A 20,634-nucleotide genomic window follows, 5' to 3' on the forward strand; every position below is an offset into this window, starting at 1 on the left:
ATTTGGGCAGCTTCTGATTTTTGTACAGGCTGGAGTCAGAGCAGCTCTCACCAGCATGTACCCTTAAAAGACTGCCTTTGTCCCGAAGAACCACAAGCAGGAAACACATTGCTAAGTGTTTGGATTCCAAGGCTCAAGGCCAGTGAGCTGTATGTATACCTGTGTCAAGGCTGCTGGCAAAAATTTTGATTAAGTACAAATTCATTAAAGATGACAATGTGCAGTTCAGGTAGCATAAGTTTTTTGGAGAAAAGCAAATTAGGGTGAAAAAATTATGACTGTGAATCAAGAAAATGGGGTCTAAAGAAAGAAACATCACTTTAAAAGTATTTATAGTTTCATACAAAACAATGCTGAAAGCTAAGCGGCACAAATCAGAAATTAACTCTAGAATGAAGACAAGTAAAATTGAAATGTCGGTTTGTTTTCAGCATAGTTTTACATGAAACCACATAAAAGAACACAATTCTTCCTAACTATAATTATGCAAGAATAAAGGATGTACCTTTAACTATGTATACACTGCAATTCTAGTTGAAGTTTACTCCTACTGAAGACTCTGGCAAAGATCACAATTAGGCATCAAATATATTTGAAGGGATATGACTGATTGCTAAACACTGCACAGTGATAATTACTTTCAGAGTCAGAAGAAAGCTAACATGAGACTTGTCATCAGAAAGTAGTAAATTGAACTGCAGGGACCAAAAGCTAGAGAAGACTAACTAAACTTAAGATAGTATTAGAAAGAACCATGAGGAATATCCAAGCACATTAAATGAGCAACACTGCTGTACAGGAAATTAATCTATATAAAGTAATGCTCAACATATAATGATAAATTACAACACAAGGCATTTCTGATGATAACTCATGCTTTTGGCTCATTTCAAAAATGCACATAAGATTCTAAGATAAGCAACAGTATGAACAATACTGAAAACATAATTTTAGAGGTCAAAAGAACTTTCCTTTACACTGTCTTTTCCAAGAAAATATATCTGCCTGCCTATATATCTGCCAATATATCTGTATGCCTCCAGAGACAAGGAGGAATATTCCCAAAATTGGGTGAATGAGAGTAGTCATTATCTAAGACTCTGTGAATCAAGAAAAATCTAACCACCTTCCCTTCATGCACACAAAGTATCTTGCTCAATTAAGGGCAGCACTTGATCTTTGTCCCTCTGCTAACACTGGATCACCATTTAAAACCAGGATCTTGGCATGACACCACAATGCTAGAAGAGCCTGATCTGTTTAAAGGCATCTGTCTGTGGACATTCCTCTTGGCCTCAATCCCAGTAGGAGCAACCAAAGTTGGCAGCTGTTCTAGGATCAGGCAGTTCCTCTTCTGGAATTCTCTGCAGACAATGCCTTTCCCCTCTCTCTCTCCAGAGTCTCAGTGTAGGTAAAATAATCACACATAACACACACTCAGGGAAGTCTGAAGATGCTCAATATTCTATTAAAAATATCAGGATTAGAACTGAGCACTCCATTTTTTGGAAGAACAATCTCAACATTCACTTCTAGTTTTATGTACATTTAATACATTTGGATACTCACTGCCATATTCATTCTGTATCAAGTAAGAACAATGATTTTGAAGAAAAGTTACCATTTTCCAGTATGATTTAATCTTTGATTCAAGTGCAAAATTTAGTTTGATTTACTTAGTTTAATTTTGAAAGTGGAAAACCACTACAGTAAGCCTTCACTCAACAAGCTGTTTGCCCTGTTTCAAAAATACCCAAGAGAGACTTCTCTCATGTGCAGGTTTTTTAATACTGTCCTCTGTGACATATAGAAGCAGAGTCCACAGGGATTATAGTTTGCCTTGTTAATGAAAATAATTAAATATTTTATTCAGGCTGACAGCAGAGTCAAATATTATGGTCTGTTGTGCAGGAAACTCAGGGACCTGGAAGTCTCCAGAGAAGCCTTGTCATCTTTTAAGCATTGACTTTCGTTTCGTAATAGACACTTTCTGAGCCCTTTTAAGCTCTACTGTGACTGAATGTGACTTATAATTAAGCAGGAAGCTGAACAGCTATGTCAAGAACTAATTCTATCTGCACACAGGTAAAGAGCTATTAAAAATAGGCATTGGCAACAGGCATTCAATATTGATACTTTACTAATACACTGTGTGATCATCACTGCTGAACACTTGGCAGGAAGGCTTGAGGCTACCAAAAGACCACTAAAGATTAGTTCCCAGTGAAGGGTGGTTTAAAGCACTGGAAAGTAGAGGTAAAGTGTTTTACAGATAACCTAAGTTCTTTCCTAACTTTGCAGATTACAAAGGTTGAATGTATAAGATTTTACTAATGTTAAATTATGTCTTTTCACTGGTATGGAATAAAGCAATTCATTAGTAAAACAGACAAAATTGTATAATCAATTATGAAACTGCAAAATTGAGCAGGAAAAGTAAAATGTAAGGTAGGTTTAAAATTAGCTACATATTATGATCTTTCATTCTCTACAGCGAAATGATGTGATGAGCTTTTCACAATGAGGTATAGTTTGGTTTTAAAACCAAAATCCAATCAGCATTCTTACATTACAAAGCAGACCTAGAGTAACAAATACTCATCCAGAAGAGCAATTAAATCTCCACTGTGAAAAATGCTCTCCATAGCATTCAAGACAGCTCTAATATAAAAAGGTGGGTTTTACTTTTCATCTCTGTCCTGTTAGCTTCTTCAGTGGACAGATAATATTTACGAAATGTTTTGTGTAACTCCTAACACTACTGCTCTGATTTATTTCTTTATGCTCTTTATACTTAGTTAGACTGAAATATTACTAACGGTAAGTTAGACCCTCACTGAGACCATCAAAATGTTCAACTGATAGGACTTGGAGACAATCTTACTGTTCAGTGGTTTCTGGGCATCTGCATTCCCTTCTCCTTCAAATCCTGAGGGCTGGTCTTCTACCTTCACAGCTGTCTTTTTTGACCTTGTCCTGTCATCTTCATCTTCACTGTCTGCTGTGTAAAGACTTCGATCTGTAAATGGACGTCTCTCATCTCTTCTCACAAGAAAAAAAAAAAAGTCAGTTTTTACTCTTAAAAACCTGAAGCAACTGTTTTCCTTTCATTATTTACAACACATTCTCAAGGTATAACAGTAATATTCTCTTATGCTCATCTCTTCATTCTGAATTGCAGGTATTTCCATTTACTTCCTATACAACTGTCATTTCCATAAGGATACGAAGTTTAACACCAGAGTAACTTTTAATGAGTAGCACTTATAGATAGATACAAAACAACTTTTTCTACTTTGAAGCATTCCCTTCAGTGCAGACCCCACAGAGCAAGTGAATGAAATGCTGTAACAAAGGACAATGCAAAGAATCCCTTCCTCTTCACTCCCTAACTATGGCTCCACTAGGGGACAGCAGACACAGACACTCCTTCTGTATTCCTAACCAGACTCTTACTGGTAAGAACTTAAGAGCTCTACAAATAGAAATATTAACAATTAGCATACTCCAGACCATAATGACCAGGAAAAAGTATCCACAAGCAATCCTTTATACCTAATTATTCTTCCATTTGACAGCAGAAGGCGAAGATCATTGTCTTTTGTTCTCCATTCAGGTACTGTAGAAGAGGGCTGAAAGGGCTTGTTAAACCTCCCGTTCAGTTTTGAGCTTGTGATATCCTAAAGAAGTAAAAGCAATATTGCTTATTTTTTCCTCCTATGAACTCAATTGTTTTTTTCTGCACTCCATAGAAGATTAAATTCACTACTAGGATGGTTACCACCTGGATAACCAACTGAAAAAAGCTCAGACAAAACATGTTTGGATGCAAAGAACTTCAGGAGACAACTGCATCTTCTCATTTCTTGAATCATCTATACTCTCCTGAAGCACTTGAAACAAATACAATTTTCCTTTAACACTCCTTTTATGTTTCCTTTGGAGAAAAAACAAATGGACTTAGGCAAGCCAGAAGCTGGGCTTGGAACTACTACAGCAACTCCTGGATTGGGTATCTGCTCCCTGATAGTAATATCTCAGAACTGATTTAAAGGACAGCAAAATATCAATAACAGAAAGTAACTTGCCTTAAGCAGAACTTTCTTAGTTCAAAGCAATTTACATTTGACATATACTCTGAACCAATCTATCCATATCTCATATGACAAAGAGCTCTAGTCTGTATTCTTACACATCTCAAAACCATTTTCTTTTCAACAAAGATTAGAAAACTACTCTGGTTTTGTTTTTCCTTGCACATAACTCGATACTTGCCTCTTCCCACGGTGACATCTCCAGCCTTTTCAGTACCTCCCTAGTGTGGAGTTCCAGGATGTCCAGATTAGAAGGAGTTTTGGTAGCATGGTCTCGCAGCTTCCTCACCCTTCTTCTGGAGTGGTGAGGGGAAGCTGTTTCATGTGAAGATCGTGAAGTTGGAGACACACCAAGAATTCCCTGAGTTTTAACTAATTTGCTGTTTTCCTCCTGTAATTAAAAGCACTTTTCAGAATAGTCTCAGAGGAATAAATCCACATATTTAAGTACTGCTTCTTATTCATCTAATTAAATGTAAATTAGGTAAGGAAAATTGCCAGACCTTTTGGAGAAATAACTACACGTTTCATTTGGATGTGATGTACAAAGTTTAGTTCTACTGCACCTCTTTCTCATTTAAGGCTTTTATGCTATTCCACAAGAGTAGTGCCATCAGAACATATGGTTTTATTCAGGAAGGGTAGACATGTATTGTACACAACAGATCACATCCCCTCAGATCCATCCATCTCTTCACATAGAAATGTGAGAATTTTTCAAGAATCAATAACCACTGAAGAATAAAGGAGCAGAACACTGGTATGGGAAAGCAACAACCAACAACAAAAAAAAAAAAAGAAAAAAAAAAGGGGGGGAAACCCTCTCCACTGACTATGTAACACACAGCCACAAAACAGAAGAGTGAGCAACAGATGACAACTGGACCAGAACTAACTAACAAGTAGACAGGAGAATGGAATATGCACAGAATATCAAATTAAAGTCTTTAACAACACATTAATAATAATTATTTTAAGTAGATATAAGTAACTACAATTTAGAAATACTAAACTACAAATAATTTCACCATTCAAATATAAAAATCCACAAAAAAATACATAAAGCACCCACTATCCATTTTCTTTATCTGAAATACCCATAGTTAGTATTCCAAACAGTTCTCCTTCTGATGTTCTATTATTAAATGAATGGTAAATAAATTAAAAGGCAACTATGGTCAATTAGAAGCATAACTATGATGGAGTTTCCTGATTCAAAGATTTATTTTCTGAAGACCTACATAGGGTTGCCTCTGTTCTTACCTCTACAGAACGAATCACTTTAGAGAGCTCTTTGATGAGATGCCCAGGCCTAATGTTGTCTGGAATTTCAAAGGCATGCTCTGTTACAAGCTATATGCAAAGAAGGAAGAAAAGATACTTAGGTTTTGGAGTTTTTTTCCAGATAAAAGCAGAAATAATATGAAATAAACAAAACTACAACGGAAAAAATAAAAGAAAAACCAGATTCATTTCTGTAATAATGACCACAAACTGACAGGACTGATATACACAGGCAGTAGCTTCCAGTCCAAGCTTTAGTAGTCAGCAGATGTCCCTCAGTGTCTCCAAGATTCCAAAGAAGAGGTAACACAAAGCCATACTGACAACCACTTAATTTTTTTTTTACCCTCAGTACAGTAATCACATTTTTCCCTTTACCATGGTCAGTACAGAGCAATACATCTGACATTCATTAGTCATTAGAATCACCTTAAGACTAAGGGAATTTCACCCTGACAAAAAATTTAATCTCAAGAATAATCATGAGTAACCAAGATTCAAATTTTTAGACATATTCCTGACATCCAATTCTTAAAAATTACGTTCTTAGCTTATTTAAAATCTAGCAGGTTGGAAAACGCAACTCAGAAAAAAACCCCAATTCCTTATAAAAAAATGTAGCAAGTCATAAGAGTTTATGTTCCCTTTAATCCTCTGAAACCATATCAGAGACAGATTTCATATATATATACAAACAACAAAAGTCCAAACACTCTATAGTTAGATCCAGCAAAAAATATTTTGTATGTAGTTTAAATGCCCATTTAGAACACTTTTAGTTAAAATTAAACAGATAAAACATCACTTAACACACAGGCTAGAATGACAGACATGAATTCCTGTAATCAACTACGTAAATGCAAAAACATCCCAAACACTTTCAGCTACCCACATTTCAAAAATGAGATTCAGCAGCAAAATGATTGCTAGAAGCGATTCAATACTCTATGTGCATTTCACTGAACCTGGCTTCCTCTCAATCATTAAAACAAATGCTTTCTCCCCTTCCCAAAAGAACCCAACACCAACATATAATCATATGATTATTCATTTCAGTGCCCTTAATTCTACAGGGAAGATTAAACCAGCTGTTATTATTTGCCATCGTTTGTTCTTTGACTGTATCACACCTCTACATATTCACCCTGGAGAAAACAGCAGCTCTGTCACTAAACTGTACAATTTTTTCATCAAGTTATTGGTCATTTTAGGACCATTCAATCCTTCCTACTTTGCCATCTCAAAAGAAGATGAGTTTGAAATTCTCTAGAAAATGGCACAAAGAATCCCCTAAGATAATTCACCTATTAATTATGAATTCATCTCTGTTGAAAAGACATACTCCATGACACAAATACGAAAGCTCATGAGAGGGGTTCTCATTTGAGAAGCTTGTATTTACCAGTTTTCAGGAACTGTCTGGAATCCTCAGCATGAGCAGCTCAAACTGCAATGCACAAAGCTCCTCCTGTCCTCACCTGCCTTCAACTCCAAACCTATCGCACATGTGGCCTGTTGCACAGCAGAACTGGCTCAAGGATGAGGCAGTAGCCAGAAAAGATGGATGCAAGGTATGAAACATGACAGCTGGTGGACAGCAGACAACACTGGCTAAATCTCAGATGCTCTGCACTTCCCTCACAATGGGTGTGTCTGCTCATCCAGTGGTTTAGGAATACTCAAAGGTCTCATTAATAAGCATTCAGAATGCAGCAAGTGCAATTGATTTTTCTTCCACAGAGAAGTAGAGAATGTATCACATTCCACATGAATCAAAATACTTAATGACCTACTAGACAGCACATAAATGCTACAATACTACACTACAGTAATCTACAAAAAAGGAATGCTAATCTAATTTTAAATCAAAACAAGGATTTATATAGGCTATGTTTGATCTCAGTTCCATAGCCTGATTACTTGGCTTGCTTATTATCCATGCCACAGATGCAGAGATGGCTTGGATTCACATGTGGTTCAACAGTTTAAGCCCAACATCCTGTAAACACTGCGACACTGCTTGCTAACAAGCCTTCATCCAGAACAGCAGAGACCAAGAGACACTGGAGAACCAACTCAGAGGGCCAGCAGCGTTTCATCTGGGATCAGTAATGTTACACAGGCTGAACCCCAGCACATTCCACACATAAACACTTGCACCTCATGTTCACTTCCATGTTGCTCATACTGTTGGACACAGCATTGTGCAATTATCATACATACATGTTGCATAGTAAGTTCTCCTACAAGCAGAATTTGTGGGCAGAAAGAGCAGAGAGATCTCAAAGAGCCAGCTCAAGTCTGGCTTGCAACAAGGTAATATCACAGGCAGCAACAAACTAGAATTAATACCCTCAATCAGAACCAAACTGGCTGTCAGTGAACAGCACTTCCCAGGAACACTGGCTCCAAGAGGGCTTATTAGCACAGGCACATGAAAAAACACACTGAGTCAGACCAGACCCAGCTCTGTGCCAAAACAAACAAGCTTTCCTGGAGAAAAGAGCACCAGCAAAGCCAGCATTGATAGCATACTTATGATTTTACAAGGGTCAATCAGTGTTGAGAAAGGAGAGTATTCAACTGAAGTTAATATTCCTCAATCTGAATCTAAAGCGACTCTTCAGCCGGTGTAGCTGAAATGTGCTTTCCACACCACTGACATAAAGGAAAAATTAAATATACCATGGCATTCCATCCCTCCACTGCCTCAGACTAGGATTAATTGACTGTATAAACACATTTCTTAGAAAATGCCCCCACCTTATCACCTTATCCTCTGGCATTCTTATCGCATCCTGAGGTAAAGCAAGATTCTACTTCAATCAGCTGTAATACTTGAGCTTATTAAATGGCCTAATAGACTTGGAATAATCATGGAATCATGATTATTGGAATGTAAGTCTTGATGCCAAAATCCTATATAAACTTCACCCTAGCCATTGAAACATCAGTTTTTATTTTTTATGAAGTTTATAGGTCATAGCATTGTTCGGTGACTAATCATGGAGTATAAAATTGTCATTATGATTCTTCCCCAAATCAGCAGTACATACTTTCAATAGACTTTTTCAGTACTCATTAACAGATAAAAACAATCTTAAACTTTTAAAGGGCATAGACCTTCACTTAGCTCTAAATCAAAACAGAGCTCACCAAAATAGCAAACAAAATCACTTATACGTACTTCTTTTTTCATCCATAATTTTAAAGCAGTAAGTAAAGCCTTCACTCCTTGCACTAAATAGCTTGGAGGCTGGAAACCATCTTCCCTCAGTTCTAAAAAGGATACAGAAACCAGTTTAGAAACACATCAAGAGAGAAAATAAAATGATACCTACTCTTCAGCCAATAAAGTTGCCATTGTACAACAGCACAGTAAAGCAAAAATTGTGCAAGCAAATGCAACATGGCATCCTGCATTTATGTGCGTACTGTAACAAGAATGACCACAAAAAAAACAAATCCAACCCTAGAGTGATTCTACATAAAACCTTCTTTTTTAACTTATTCTTGTATGAATTAGGGTTCGTTTACAACATACTAAAGGTCATTTAGGGAAAAAGAACCCAGATCTAAAATACAGAAAAATAAAATATTTGAAGAAAGGAATCACTTTTATTTCATTGAGAAATGTTTCAGTCAAAGGGGACCAGCAGGATGTGGGATGTATCTCTAAATTAGAATTTGCATTGCTTATACCATACATATGCAAATGGATCACACTAGCATACTTCCACTTCCCAAACATTTTTTGTCACCCTTCCAATTATCACAGTTCTCCCTCACATGGTTTACATCATTTTTACTCCCAAAATCAAAAGGACAGGGGGTGGAAACCACTCTGCTTCAGAATCTTCTCTTCTTAGGGAAGTTGGTGTTCCCAACTGATTGCAATTCTTTTTCATTCTCTCTTTTGCTTCATAGGGGTAAAAAAAAAGAAGGGAAAAGATAAATCCTCCATAAACAGACAAAAGTAGATTAAAACCTCTCCTCATATTCTTGTCAAATATTTCCACTTGTCAATAGTAAATGGATCAACACTAGAACCATTTGGCTCATTTTATTCCCTTAAAGAATATACTAATAAAACACCATTCTTATGACTATGTATTAGGAAGCTGGCAGAAAAAGGAAGGTTCTGTGAGTAAACAGCTGCTCTTCTCTCAAAGGCCTCCTACTTGTTAAGGGTATGAGACGTACTGGCAGCAGAAATCTTCCTGCCCATTAGCTGACTCAGTTGATAAAATTTTAAGAATACAATGGAGTACCACAGGCTGAATTTTCTAGATACAATAGAAACAACTGCATGAACCAAAAGTAATTCAAATTAATGAGTACAGCATACATGAAAAGCAGCATACATATTTTGGAACCCCAAGAATTAAGAAAAATATTTAGGTGAATGCAATAATACTTATCATGAAACATTTTCTGACAATGAAAAGTCAAACTGAAAATGTTTGTGACCCTGTTACCATTTTATAAAATGAAGCAGAAAGACATGCTGTGTTGGTTTTGCTTACTGACCTGAATTTCATAAAAAGTACTGCTAAGAGCTGGACATCATCATTACCCCACAAAACTGAACTGGCATCATCCTTTATTCATAAAACAATAGATACTGACTAGCAAACACCTAATTCATGAGGCTTGATGCCAAAATCCAATATAAACTTCACCCTAGCCATGGAAACATCAGTTTTTATTTTTTATGATGTTTATAGGCCATAGTGTTGGTCAGTGACAAAACATTTGCTAAACCAAAGATTAAACAAAACATAAGAATAAGCTCCAAAGGCCTTCCCTAAGACACAAGCCACAAGAGGCTCCTAGCCTCTGCATTCAAGCAGTCATGGGACAAAAAGGGGCGAGGGAAGAGTGGAGGGAACAGACACAGCTAATAGTTAGCTAGATCTTACAGAAACATACGTGTGCTTTTCCAGCAGGAACACAGTTCCTATGGCTTCTGATGAATTTGTAAACATTAAATATACATGAATGAGACAAAACAAAGCAAGCTTTCAAGATAAATATATTCCTTTTGGAAGGAAAAGTTTTCTGCAAGTTTGTTCTGTTTGGTAAAATTTCTGAGTTGCTCTGGGGTCACCGTGAGACTTTAAATGCTCATTTAGGAATCAAGGGCTGTTCAATGCTTTAATTTGCTGAAAGGAGAAGAGAGAATCTTCAATAACTTGCACTGTTTCCACATTAGAAAAAGTTACATGGGATTCTGATCTATTCCAAAACAGAAATTGAATTTAGTAACCTCTTCTGAGGGTTGGCTTCTGTCCTTTGAAATGCATTGCACTATTAAGATTAAACAGAGCAGGCAGAGGGCAAGATACTTGAGGAAAAAAGGTGAAGTCAGATAGGCACTCTCTCAAACACAAAATATACATGGGTATGGTTATAGCAATTAAGGAATGGGTGAGGAATCTTAACAGCAGCTGTTAAGAACTGGAGGCTGTTGAGACACTTCTTGGATAAACACTGATATAAAAGTTATTTATTACAGCTCATAGGAACTGATGCATCTTTCCTTCAAAAGCCCTCACAGACATCTTTCCTTCCACAACCAGGAGCAGAGGGCAGCAGGCACTGCAACTGGAAAGGTCAAAGAAAATTGTAGAAGTTCAAAAAAACTTATATGTTTGGCTGTGAAGCCACCAAGAAGAAACCCACAGATACAAGTCAGTGGGATAATTTCATAGAACTATTTGCCTAAAGTAAAGGCTATCAAACGATATTCAGAGATCTTAAATGATATGAAAGAAGCCTGGGAGAAAAAACTGATGCCATGGTCCATTATCACTTAAGAGACAAAGATTATAAAAGCAGATACATCTGCATCTCTTAAAATAAAACAGGCATTACCTTTCAATGTTTCCAGTAAGTTTTTGGCCACAAACCAACAGATGGCTTCAAAGAAAGGAAATTTGAAGAGATCTGGGGTTTTTAGCCTCTTCTCCATTTCATAACACCTGAACGAATGCAAATATTACAAAACATTAATGTTTTAATTATGAAATTCATTATTCAACGATGTAATCATTCAAATTGACACAATGTCCAAAATAAAATGAAATAAAATAACCATGGCCATGATAAATAAAAGAAGTCAAGTACCACATAGTTAAACCCCAACAAGACCACAGACAAGATTGAACTCTGGTCTCATTCAGGCTCTGACCTTATCAAGTTTGACTGCGGCACTTCTAAGAATAAAGTTGGACTTCATAAAACTAGGATACAAACCCAATGTGTGATCTTTTAACAGATGGAATTTTATCAGGATTCCACTGTAATAAATAAAAACAATATGTTTAGAAGACAGCTCTACATCTTGGACAAAAACTAAATACAGCTGCCCTTAGAGCAATGCTGACTTGAGGATGCTCATTTCAACTCAGTGTTGCACACCTGGGATTGCTTAGTTTTGTTTTACTCACTCATACTAATCTCCAAAGTAGAAATTTTTCTTTTATTTTTTTTCCTCCTTTTAGTCACTTAAATTCTTGCACAGCCTTCATTTTGCTTTTGAAACAAACTTTGCAGAAGTAAAACAAGAGAACGTGCTTGATACATTCTAACTGAAAATGCCACTATTGTCTGTTAGAGAGCCTGTACCAATTTGATCCTGGTTAAGCGCATGAAGAAAAATCTCCATGAAAAGAATATCCTACTTACTGGGGAACAAGTACAAGAAGAGCTGAGACTAACCTGAGCTGCATGCCAATGTTGAGGTTGTGCAAAAAGTTTCCTCCAAAAGCCATACAATCCTGAGATGTGAGCACAGCATGAATCCAGCCTGAAATGACAGATTGTGAAACTTAATACATACATATGAATTATTCTAAGACTGTTCTTAAATATGCATATAAGTAAAAATGCTGCTCCTGAAAGAAAAAAGGCAAACAGATTTGTATTCTTTGCCAGAAACAAGTAATCTAAATTTTACCAACATGTAAACTACAGTTTTTCAGAAATTTAATGGAATTGTAGTTTTCCAAAATAATTCCGTTTAAAACATTTATCACTGGGAGGGGGTGGTAAGGATGCAAAGCCAACTTGTCAAGTAAAAATTTCAAAAGTTTTCACTCCAATCCACAAATACAAACAACTCAGGAATGGAAAAATATACTGAACAAAAGATCAAGTCATAAACATAAAACAAAATTATATGTCTTTCAATATTTACATGTTGCTTACAGTAACTGGGTTGTTTGCACAACATAAAATCATTTAGGAATACTGAAGTTTCTCAAACAGGAATTCAGAAGTCGTCCCATAAATTAATCTAAATACAGTCATTCTAAGTCAAGTGAAAATATGATCAGTTTAAAACCCAGTCTAGACATGCTATAAAGTTTGTCACATAATTGAAATATTGTCCTTATGAAATCCACTATTCAACATGTTAAAGCATGGCCAACGTTATGTTACCGATCTAGCTAATTACTACAGGATAATTTCAACTAAGCACACAAAAGAACACATTACACAAGCTGCCTGATTAAAAACAGTTATCTGTGAAATTTATACTGTGGAGCTTTAGTGTAAGTAAACTACAAGGAGACTTTCTCTGTTCAGATTTTCTTCTGATTTTGCATGCCTACAGATACTCTTTGACACAAGATGAGTTGGCCAGACATTTGCAGACTACTTCATGGTTTCACTGAGTGTAGACAAGATGGACAAACACAGGAAGCTTCCCAATTTGAGGAAAGATCAGACCAAATCACAAACAACTACATATTACAAACTAGCATTAAACCTATCCTCTAATTCAGCTAATAATGAGTACTTTTATGGCATACCTGCATCAACTTAAGATTTTATTTTTTTTACATTTCTTCTTGCTATTTTTATGCTGCACTTTTGATCCAAATCTACATAACAAGGAATGAAAACTTTGTGTAGACCACACAGAATATCCTGAATAACATTTAAGTAACTCTAAAGAGCCTCCCAGTAGATGTTACTCACCTACATGCAAGATTAATTTTAGATCAGAAAACTACTCTGAACATATTTCCAAGATTATAAAATAATTATGACATTCACTAGCATCAGTGCAAGCAGAAACAGCAAGTGATGTTCACCAGAGATCAGGGGATTATTTTTCAAAGTCTTTACTCAGTCTTACAGAATTTCCCACTTTTTCAAACACCTGTCTTGAAACCTAGTTTAATTTACAGGTTCTTCTGCTGCACTCCATCATATTTATATGAATAAGTATGTGTGTAATCCACATGTGTATTTGAAAGTACCTTTTTATGTGTACACACATTGAAATACATGTACACATGAGAAATTATCATCTGATGATACTTTTCCTCATGGCCCTATTACAGTGACAGCTCAGATTCAGCTGATTACTTAGAAAGCAGTAACTATTTTCTGTGAGTCACAATAGAGTTCTTCACTCTGTAATTCTGCTTTCTCTGTTCACAGATGTATGAACTTATACCCATGGACAATTAATGCTATTTCTTGCTGGAAATACACGGTTTTAAAAGCTTTGGCTATTCAGGAATGTCAAGAGCACACAGAGGGCCTCATCAGGTAGTAGTTATTCTGCACAATCTGTGAACTACAACAGTGAACACTGAACCTCACAGGTACAGAGCTGAGCTATGAGAAAAATGAAGTAGTCTAGAAAGTGCAGGATAGAATAATGAATTGATCATAATCGTCAAGGCTTCTTCCAGAACTAGAATTGTACACCATTTTCCTGCTCCATGTATTTAAAGCTTTCTTTTCACCCAAAAGAAGAGAAGACAGCACCCAGTACAAATTTTAAATAATAAAATACTAAAAAGCATTTATAGGGATAGGTTGGATAAGCAAAAATACCAAAACCTGGCAGTCACTTTCTTGGCAAAATATTGTTTGATTTATTAAAGACTTGTAAGCTTTTGGTATTTGGGAGTTTGTGTAGGGTGAGGTGTTTTCTTTGAAGCATTTTTCTGTTTTTTATTCTTTTATTAAAGAAGTTGAATTTTTTGGCATTTCTCACAACAAAAGCAAACCAAAAAACCCACCCAACCTGTATTCTTAATACTCTAGCATACCGCATAAGAAGTTTGTGACATTTTTGTCACAAATAATTAGGCTTAGTAGGCCTCGCAATACTGAAATCTGTAAAAATAAAACTGTATTATAAAATTAGGGTAAGAATTCACTCTGAATACTTAACAAATAGTGAACTATCTGTCCTTTATTAATTGGAACTACTTCCCTGATAATCAAAATCAACTTTCATTTGTTGCCTTCTAATTGGGTAACAAATACCCTTTCATTCCCTGATAATTGTTATGACTATCAGACAATCTTAAAAGCTTGTTTTGAAAATCCAAATTTCTAATTTTTTTATTTTTCTCTCTTATCCATAATTTTAGAGGATACCAAATGTTGATAATGCAATTATTTTAAGATAAATGCCTGGTGATTAAATTTGCTAAGTCCTAATACCAAGAGTAAAATCTTACCTGTTGGAACAAATAAGGTGTGTCCTTGCTTCACAACACACTTGTAGCACTTATCAACCTTGTCCCCAAAATATACTTCACTCTGGGTGACAGATGAACTCCAGGACTCGTAGAGAGCCAAATTTTCATCAGTGGGCTTGATCAAATAGAATATCTTCTCACCCTATTGAACAAATATACCAAACAAATAAATTGATGTTTTCCTAGAGGTACACTACAACCTCTGAGCCACTCCTAATGAAGTAACATATTGACCTAAATGTTAAGTATTCCATCTTCCCACTATAGCATGTTCAGGCAGTGTCTCACAAATGCAATCCACCAAGAGATTATATATAGCACATTAAACAGGTGGTGTCTTGTGATTTAAAGGAAGCAAACAAACCAACCAGAACTTTTCACTGGAATACAAAAAAATCCAGTTTTTATAAACAATTCATGGATATGCACACACCTACCAAAGGAGAAAACGAATGGATGAAACAACTTTGCCTCTTCTATGACATACACATGGTCAAATTTGTGACAACAAAAATCTGAGTATGCCAGTGTTTTTCATTCAATTATTTTTTTCCTGCTAAAACCTCACTATATCACCCACAAGTCTACTGAAGTGATCAGTCAACCAATTACAGTCTACAAGTCACCAAGAGCACGCTAAAATAAAAGCATAAAAAGGCAACACCAGAAATCAGTGATTCACTTTCAAGCTTCTCCCTTAGCATTGCAAGCACAAGATGTCATGCAGGTGGCAATATCACAACAGAAGGCTGCACACTGAATAACTTTTGTTTCACATAGCCATTGACATCCAAGGGGTGGCTGGGCATTGCAACAGATTCCTCAGCAAAGTGGACAGAGCATCAAGCCAGACAGAGCTCAAGTAGTGTTTGGACAATGCTCTCAGGCACATGGGGTGACTCTTGGGATGTCCTGAGCAGGGCCAGGAGTTGGACTTGATGATCCTTATAGGTTCCTTCCAACAGAGCATATTATGTGATTCTGTAAATCAAGGAGCATTCATACCCAAAGAACGTGGTACCAAACTGATGTTCCTCCAAAATCAATATGAAAATCTGTATAGCTGTCCTGGACACCCATTAAGCAATACTTCTGAACAAAAGGCTTAGGGAAGACAGAATCATCTGGCCAATAATTTTCCACCCACGAAAGCTTTCTGGCAATGTCTGGTACTTCCACTAATTCAGACATCCTTTTAAAAAACAAACAAACAAAAAAGAACTGTTAATATAAGCAGGAGTAAGCACACCTCTTTTTAAATGACAGCTTCCTACAAAGACATTACTTATGAACTAATAAATAAGTTTTATACCCACATTACATGACAGTGGCTGTCTACATAAAATACACCTCCTCCTGTCTTTCCCACTACAGGCATTATATTCCTACACATACTGTTCAGCTTAGTGAAAACCACTTCCTACATTCAAGGAATAGAAGTCAATACTCACTTTGTGTCCGAGAATTCCAGGCTGATCACATTCAATACTTTGGGTCGGTCAGGATTGGTGAAGTATTTAATGTAATTATGGAGCTTCATTTTACTGTCTGCTTGTCTTGCTACATCTATGACATCTATCACTTTGTCACCACCTGTGAAAAACAGGATGACTTTCTTAAAGCTATCACAGATTAGCTTTTTTCCAGTCTTTATCAAAGCATTTCTGCAGAAAAACTCTACTACTATCATTATTCTCTTGGAAGAGAGACAGATCAGTATAAACCAACTTTTTATTAGGTTTAACTTTAATTACTATAATCAGCTAAGGACAGAACTGAAAACACTCTAAAAATAAATCCTCTTTCCTGTGGTTAACCAAAAAAAAAAAAAAAAAAAAAGACCAGTATAGAATGGCTGCATCTGTTTAAAAAAAAATGGGTGTACGGCTGCAATTGCAAAGAGCAGCATGGAGAAAGTTATCAAGGCAGATCTCTTCCTCACTTTTCCTATCAAGAATCACCAAACCCCCCCCTTTCTTACATACATGCTCACCTTGCAAGCATGCAGTAATTTCACTGAATAATTATCATGGGTGTGTTTCATTTCTGATGACATTAAAGGGGGTTACACACCATGTGTTCTGAAGTGATACATTTAGAGAAGCAGACAAGCCAAGAGAAAGGACTAACACCACCACTATAACAGCAATTGGCTTATACCCTTTTAGTTACACAATGGCCAAATTTGACACTTAATTTTGGAATGCTGGAAACATGCCTAGATGTACATTATAAACATATTCACTTTAAAACTGTAGGTTTGTATCATCTTGACAAATTCCAGCCGAAACAGTACTTATGCAGTTTTCTTATTTTTACTTTCAATAATAGGAAGGTAAATCTGTGGCATTCCAATTTTTTCCCTGGACTGGAAATCTTGGCAGGTCAGGATGAGACAGTTAAGTTTCTATCTGATTCCAAAGAGGCAGTAATCCAGAAAAAAAGATTCAGAAATATCACCATGATAAATAATCTTTAAGGCAGAACACACATACTATACTATGATACTATTTATCATCACAATGGTGACAACACTGCATATTCTGGTGCCTCTGTAAAATATTGATGGACAGAAAACCTACTTTCAGCACACATCATTACATCAGGTGATCATGAGAACACACTCAGAGTCTCAGCTGTACCATGTGTTTCAGGAAATGTCCCGCTGCACTTGGCTCAGCCTCTGTCTGTACTGCACACTCACATGAGGCTGGCACAATTACAGACTGCTAAGAGATCTGATAAGAAAGAAGTGGTTCTTGGGAAGCCTCTCCTGGCAAAGCTCGTGCAGGTAGGAAATTTTTCACGAAGATTTAATTCAGAAAGTCCAATTTACTGAGTCCAAAACATCATGTTTTGCTATAGCCTAACCAATGATTAAACTTATTATTCCTAAGAGTGATTAATTCAATTCCCATTATCCTTTGTTTAATGTAGCAGAAAAAAACTTCAGCATTCCACATGTAACTTGCACTGAAATTAACAGGTTTGAAAGTTGAGACATAAGGCTGTAGTCCTATCACACATCTACCAAACAGACACACAAATAATAAAAAAAAAAAAAAAAGAGGAAGAAAAAACCACTCCAAATCATAGCATTGATTTTACTCTCTCCTAGTCTTGAATTAAGAATAACTATTTAGTATTCTGGAAGCTCTTATAATCATGCAAATATTTATTTTAATTTATAGAAAGGATCATTTTAATAAGTACTCCAGAGTGACTCTTACCCACATAGCGTTCCACATCTAAAACAGAGAAAGTTGGTGGGGGAAGTCTGAGTCCCAGACCATCTAATTTAGGAACCATAATGGGAACATCAAACCCATGTTTCTCCAGATATCTTTGTGTTAACTGGCTCCCATGCATTTTCAAAATTACTTCATCAGCACTGGTGGAAAGAAAGGATGGAGTGTTAGCAGAAAAGCATCCTCCAAGCACTGCTGAAATAAAGTCTCAGTTTGGGGGAGGACAGATGCAACGGCTACATGTGAATCAAAAAGAAACACACAGTATTGTTTTATTAAGCATTTACCTAAAAGACCAAGAAAACCTCAACAAGCAAAGAAACTTTTACTGGAATGCATTATCTAAAACTCAGTCCTTCTGTATGACTGAAGAGAGTAACTTTAAAGGATGGGGAAAAGGAATTCTCAGAGACAGCATTAAAGTACATTTTGCTAACAACCACTACCAGCTGCTCTAAAGAATTTTAAGTCATTATGCTTCAGTCAGATAGCCAACCAAGCTCAGGATCAAAGTATAATCATGTTTCTCCGCTTTCTTCTAAAGCATGCAAGAATAGGTAGACTACCAGTTCATGTGAATGTTCTATGTTACTTGGAATGAAACTGAGAACTAGTCCTGAACTAAAGGAATAGACAGACAATATTCTGACAGTGAGAGCATGAACACCAAACAAACAAAAGCAAAACCAAATAAAACCACCCACCCCAAAACTCAAAACCTCTCAGAGCACCCTGCAGCAGTCCCAACAGACAACCCATCGCCGTGCAAAACTGAACAGGGGATGAAAAGGCAAATGTATCCGTCTGAAACAGGGATGCATGGGAAGAATTCTGAAGAGGGAGGAAGCCATCCCCAGCCTTCACAATGTGAAGCTGACAAATGTTAGCCACTTCCTCTAAGACATACTCAGATGACATTTCACTGTGTTTTCCCAGCAGAATATGTAAGGAAGGTTCTGTACCTTGGGAAAGAGCGAGCCCGCAGCTGTTTAACAAAGGTCCGTGTTCCAGCCTGCACTGGTTTGGAGCCATCATCTGGCTCTGTGTAGTCATGTCTGTGCCAGTTTCTCCTCTTCTTCACTACAAGTTTCAGAAGGATTAAACATGGAATTAGTTAAATCAGATGGCTCAGATTAGCAGTCATCCCATCAGTGAGACAGACATGCCTCAATCACATTACTGTGATAAACAAACCTTATTTTTTTAATCTGGTGGCACTCTACCTATTTCCAACAAATGAAATCTGCAAGACACAGTTACTCTCTGTACTTTTATAGCTCCTTCTATGTGAGAATATCAGTGCACACTATACACAAGCTAAGACTCCATATCCAGTCCAACACAAGTAAATAGGTGCAGCCTGAAAGCTGTACAAACCCAAAAAGTCAGCTACAAAACTAACAATCGAATTTCTTAAAATTCAGACTTTTTTTTTTTAAATAAACAAAAGAATGACACCTCTTGAATAGCCAGAGACATCATTTTACATATTCACACAAGGTTACAAGACTTAATCTGACTGTGCTATTACACTCCATAAGCATGCCCATACTCAGTCTAATAATTTTACTGCTATTCACTACCATTTCTACTGCTTATGTTATAATTACAGTTTTGTGTGCAAACTGTTTTGGGCAGGTGTGACCTTTACCATACAGGTAACAAAAGCACTGTAATCCAAAACATACAACTTCTTAACAGTTTGAAGCTTTGATGCATTGCTACAGCATATTAATAAAAAACAAAGGATAAATTAAAGTTCTATTACAATTTTGCAAATCTGAAACTGATAGCTCAACAGTAGCAAAATTACATTTCTAACTGGTGATTATACTTAAAGGGCCAAGGAAAATGAAACACTAGACATTTTCATAAAACTTCTTGTGATGATCTCCCTATGACAAATGACAGCCAAATGAAAAAAAAAAAGTATGTGTAAAAAAAGTGTTTGTACTTTCACAGAACCACAGAATAGTTTGGGGTGGAAGGGACATTAAAGAACATCTAGTTGCAACATTCTGGCATGAACAGGGACACCTTCCACTATCCCAGATTGCTCAAGGCTCCATCCAACCTGGCCTTGAACACTTCCAAGATGCAATATCCGCCACTTCTCCGGGCAACCTGTGCCAGTGTTGCACCAATCTCACAGTAAAGAGTGTCTCCTTTAATCTAAATCTACTCTCTTTCAGCTTAAAGCTATCACCCACTGTTCTATCACTAAAGACCTCAGTAAAAAGTCATCTTATTTCTCACAAGCCCCCTTTACATATTGGGAAGTTGTTCTATAAAACATAGTAAGCTGTATGTAGTCTCCCCATTTGAATTTTTTGACCTTGAGTGAAGGAGAAGACAAAGTGACTTATGATATTGTGGTTAACTTAACTGCCTGTCTTCAAATTTTCATAATTTCACAACAAATCTTTTCATAATGGATATTTCATTGATTTGGCTTCCTCAACCACTCATTTTTCATCTCCATTTATAAAGAAC

At 36.5% G+C, this 20,634-nt stretch overlaps 1 protein-coding gene across 2 annotated transcripts in view; it reads right to left on the minus strand.

Annotated features, from left to right (window-relative positions):
- The window catches only part of KDM7A (lysine demethylase 7A), a 61,815-nt gene that overhangs the window by 10,825 nt on the left and 30,356 nt on the right, over positions 1-20,634 (minus strand). For both annotated transcript variants that reach the window (XM_068190788.1, XM_068190787.1), the window contains exons 3-14: positions 19,104-19,221; positions 18,124-18,284; positions 16,345-16,486; positions 15,899-16,085; positions 14,873-15,035; positions 12,102-12,189; positions 11,256-11,362; positions 8,566-8,657; positions 5,358-5,447; positions 4,276-4,485; positions 3,556-3,680; positions 2,885-3,042 (exon numbers count right to left, since the gene is read on the minus strand). In XM_068190788.1, coding sequence (XP_068046889.1) covers positions 2,885-3,042; positions 3,556-3,680; positions 4,276-4,485; positions 5,358-5,447; positions 8,566-8,657; positions 11,256-11,362; positions 12,102-12,189; positions 14,873-15,035; positions 15,899-16,085; positions 16,345-16,486; positions 18,124-18,284; positions 19,104-19,221 — 1,641 coding nt within the window. The remainder of the gene's footprint in view (positions 1-2,884; positions 3,043-3,555; positions 3,681-4,275; positions 4,486-5,357; positions 5,448-8,565; positions 8,658-11,255; positions 11,363-12,101; positions 12,190-14,872; positions 15,036-15,898; positions 16,086-16,344; positions 16,487-18,123; positions 18,285-19,103; positions 19,222-20,634) is intronic.

The sequence above is a fragment of the Anomalospiza imberbis genome, chromosome 5 (genome assembly GCF_031753505.1).
Source record: "Anomalospiza imberbis isolate Cuckoo-Finch-1a 21T00152 chromosome 5, ASM3175350v1, whole genome shotgun sequence".
NCBI classification, from domain to species: domain Eukaryota; kingdom Metazoa; phylum Chordata; class Aves; order Passeriformes; family Viduidae; genus Anomalospiza; species Anomalospiza imberbis.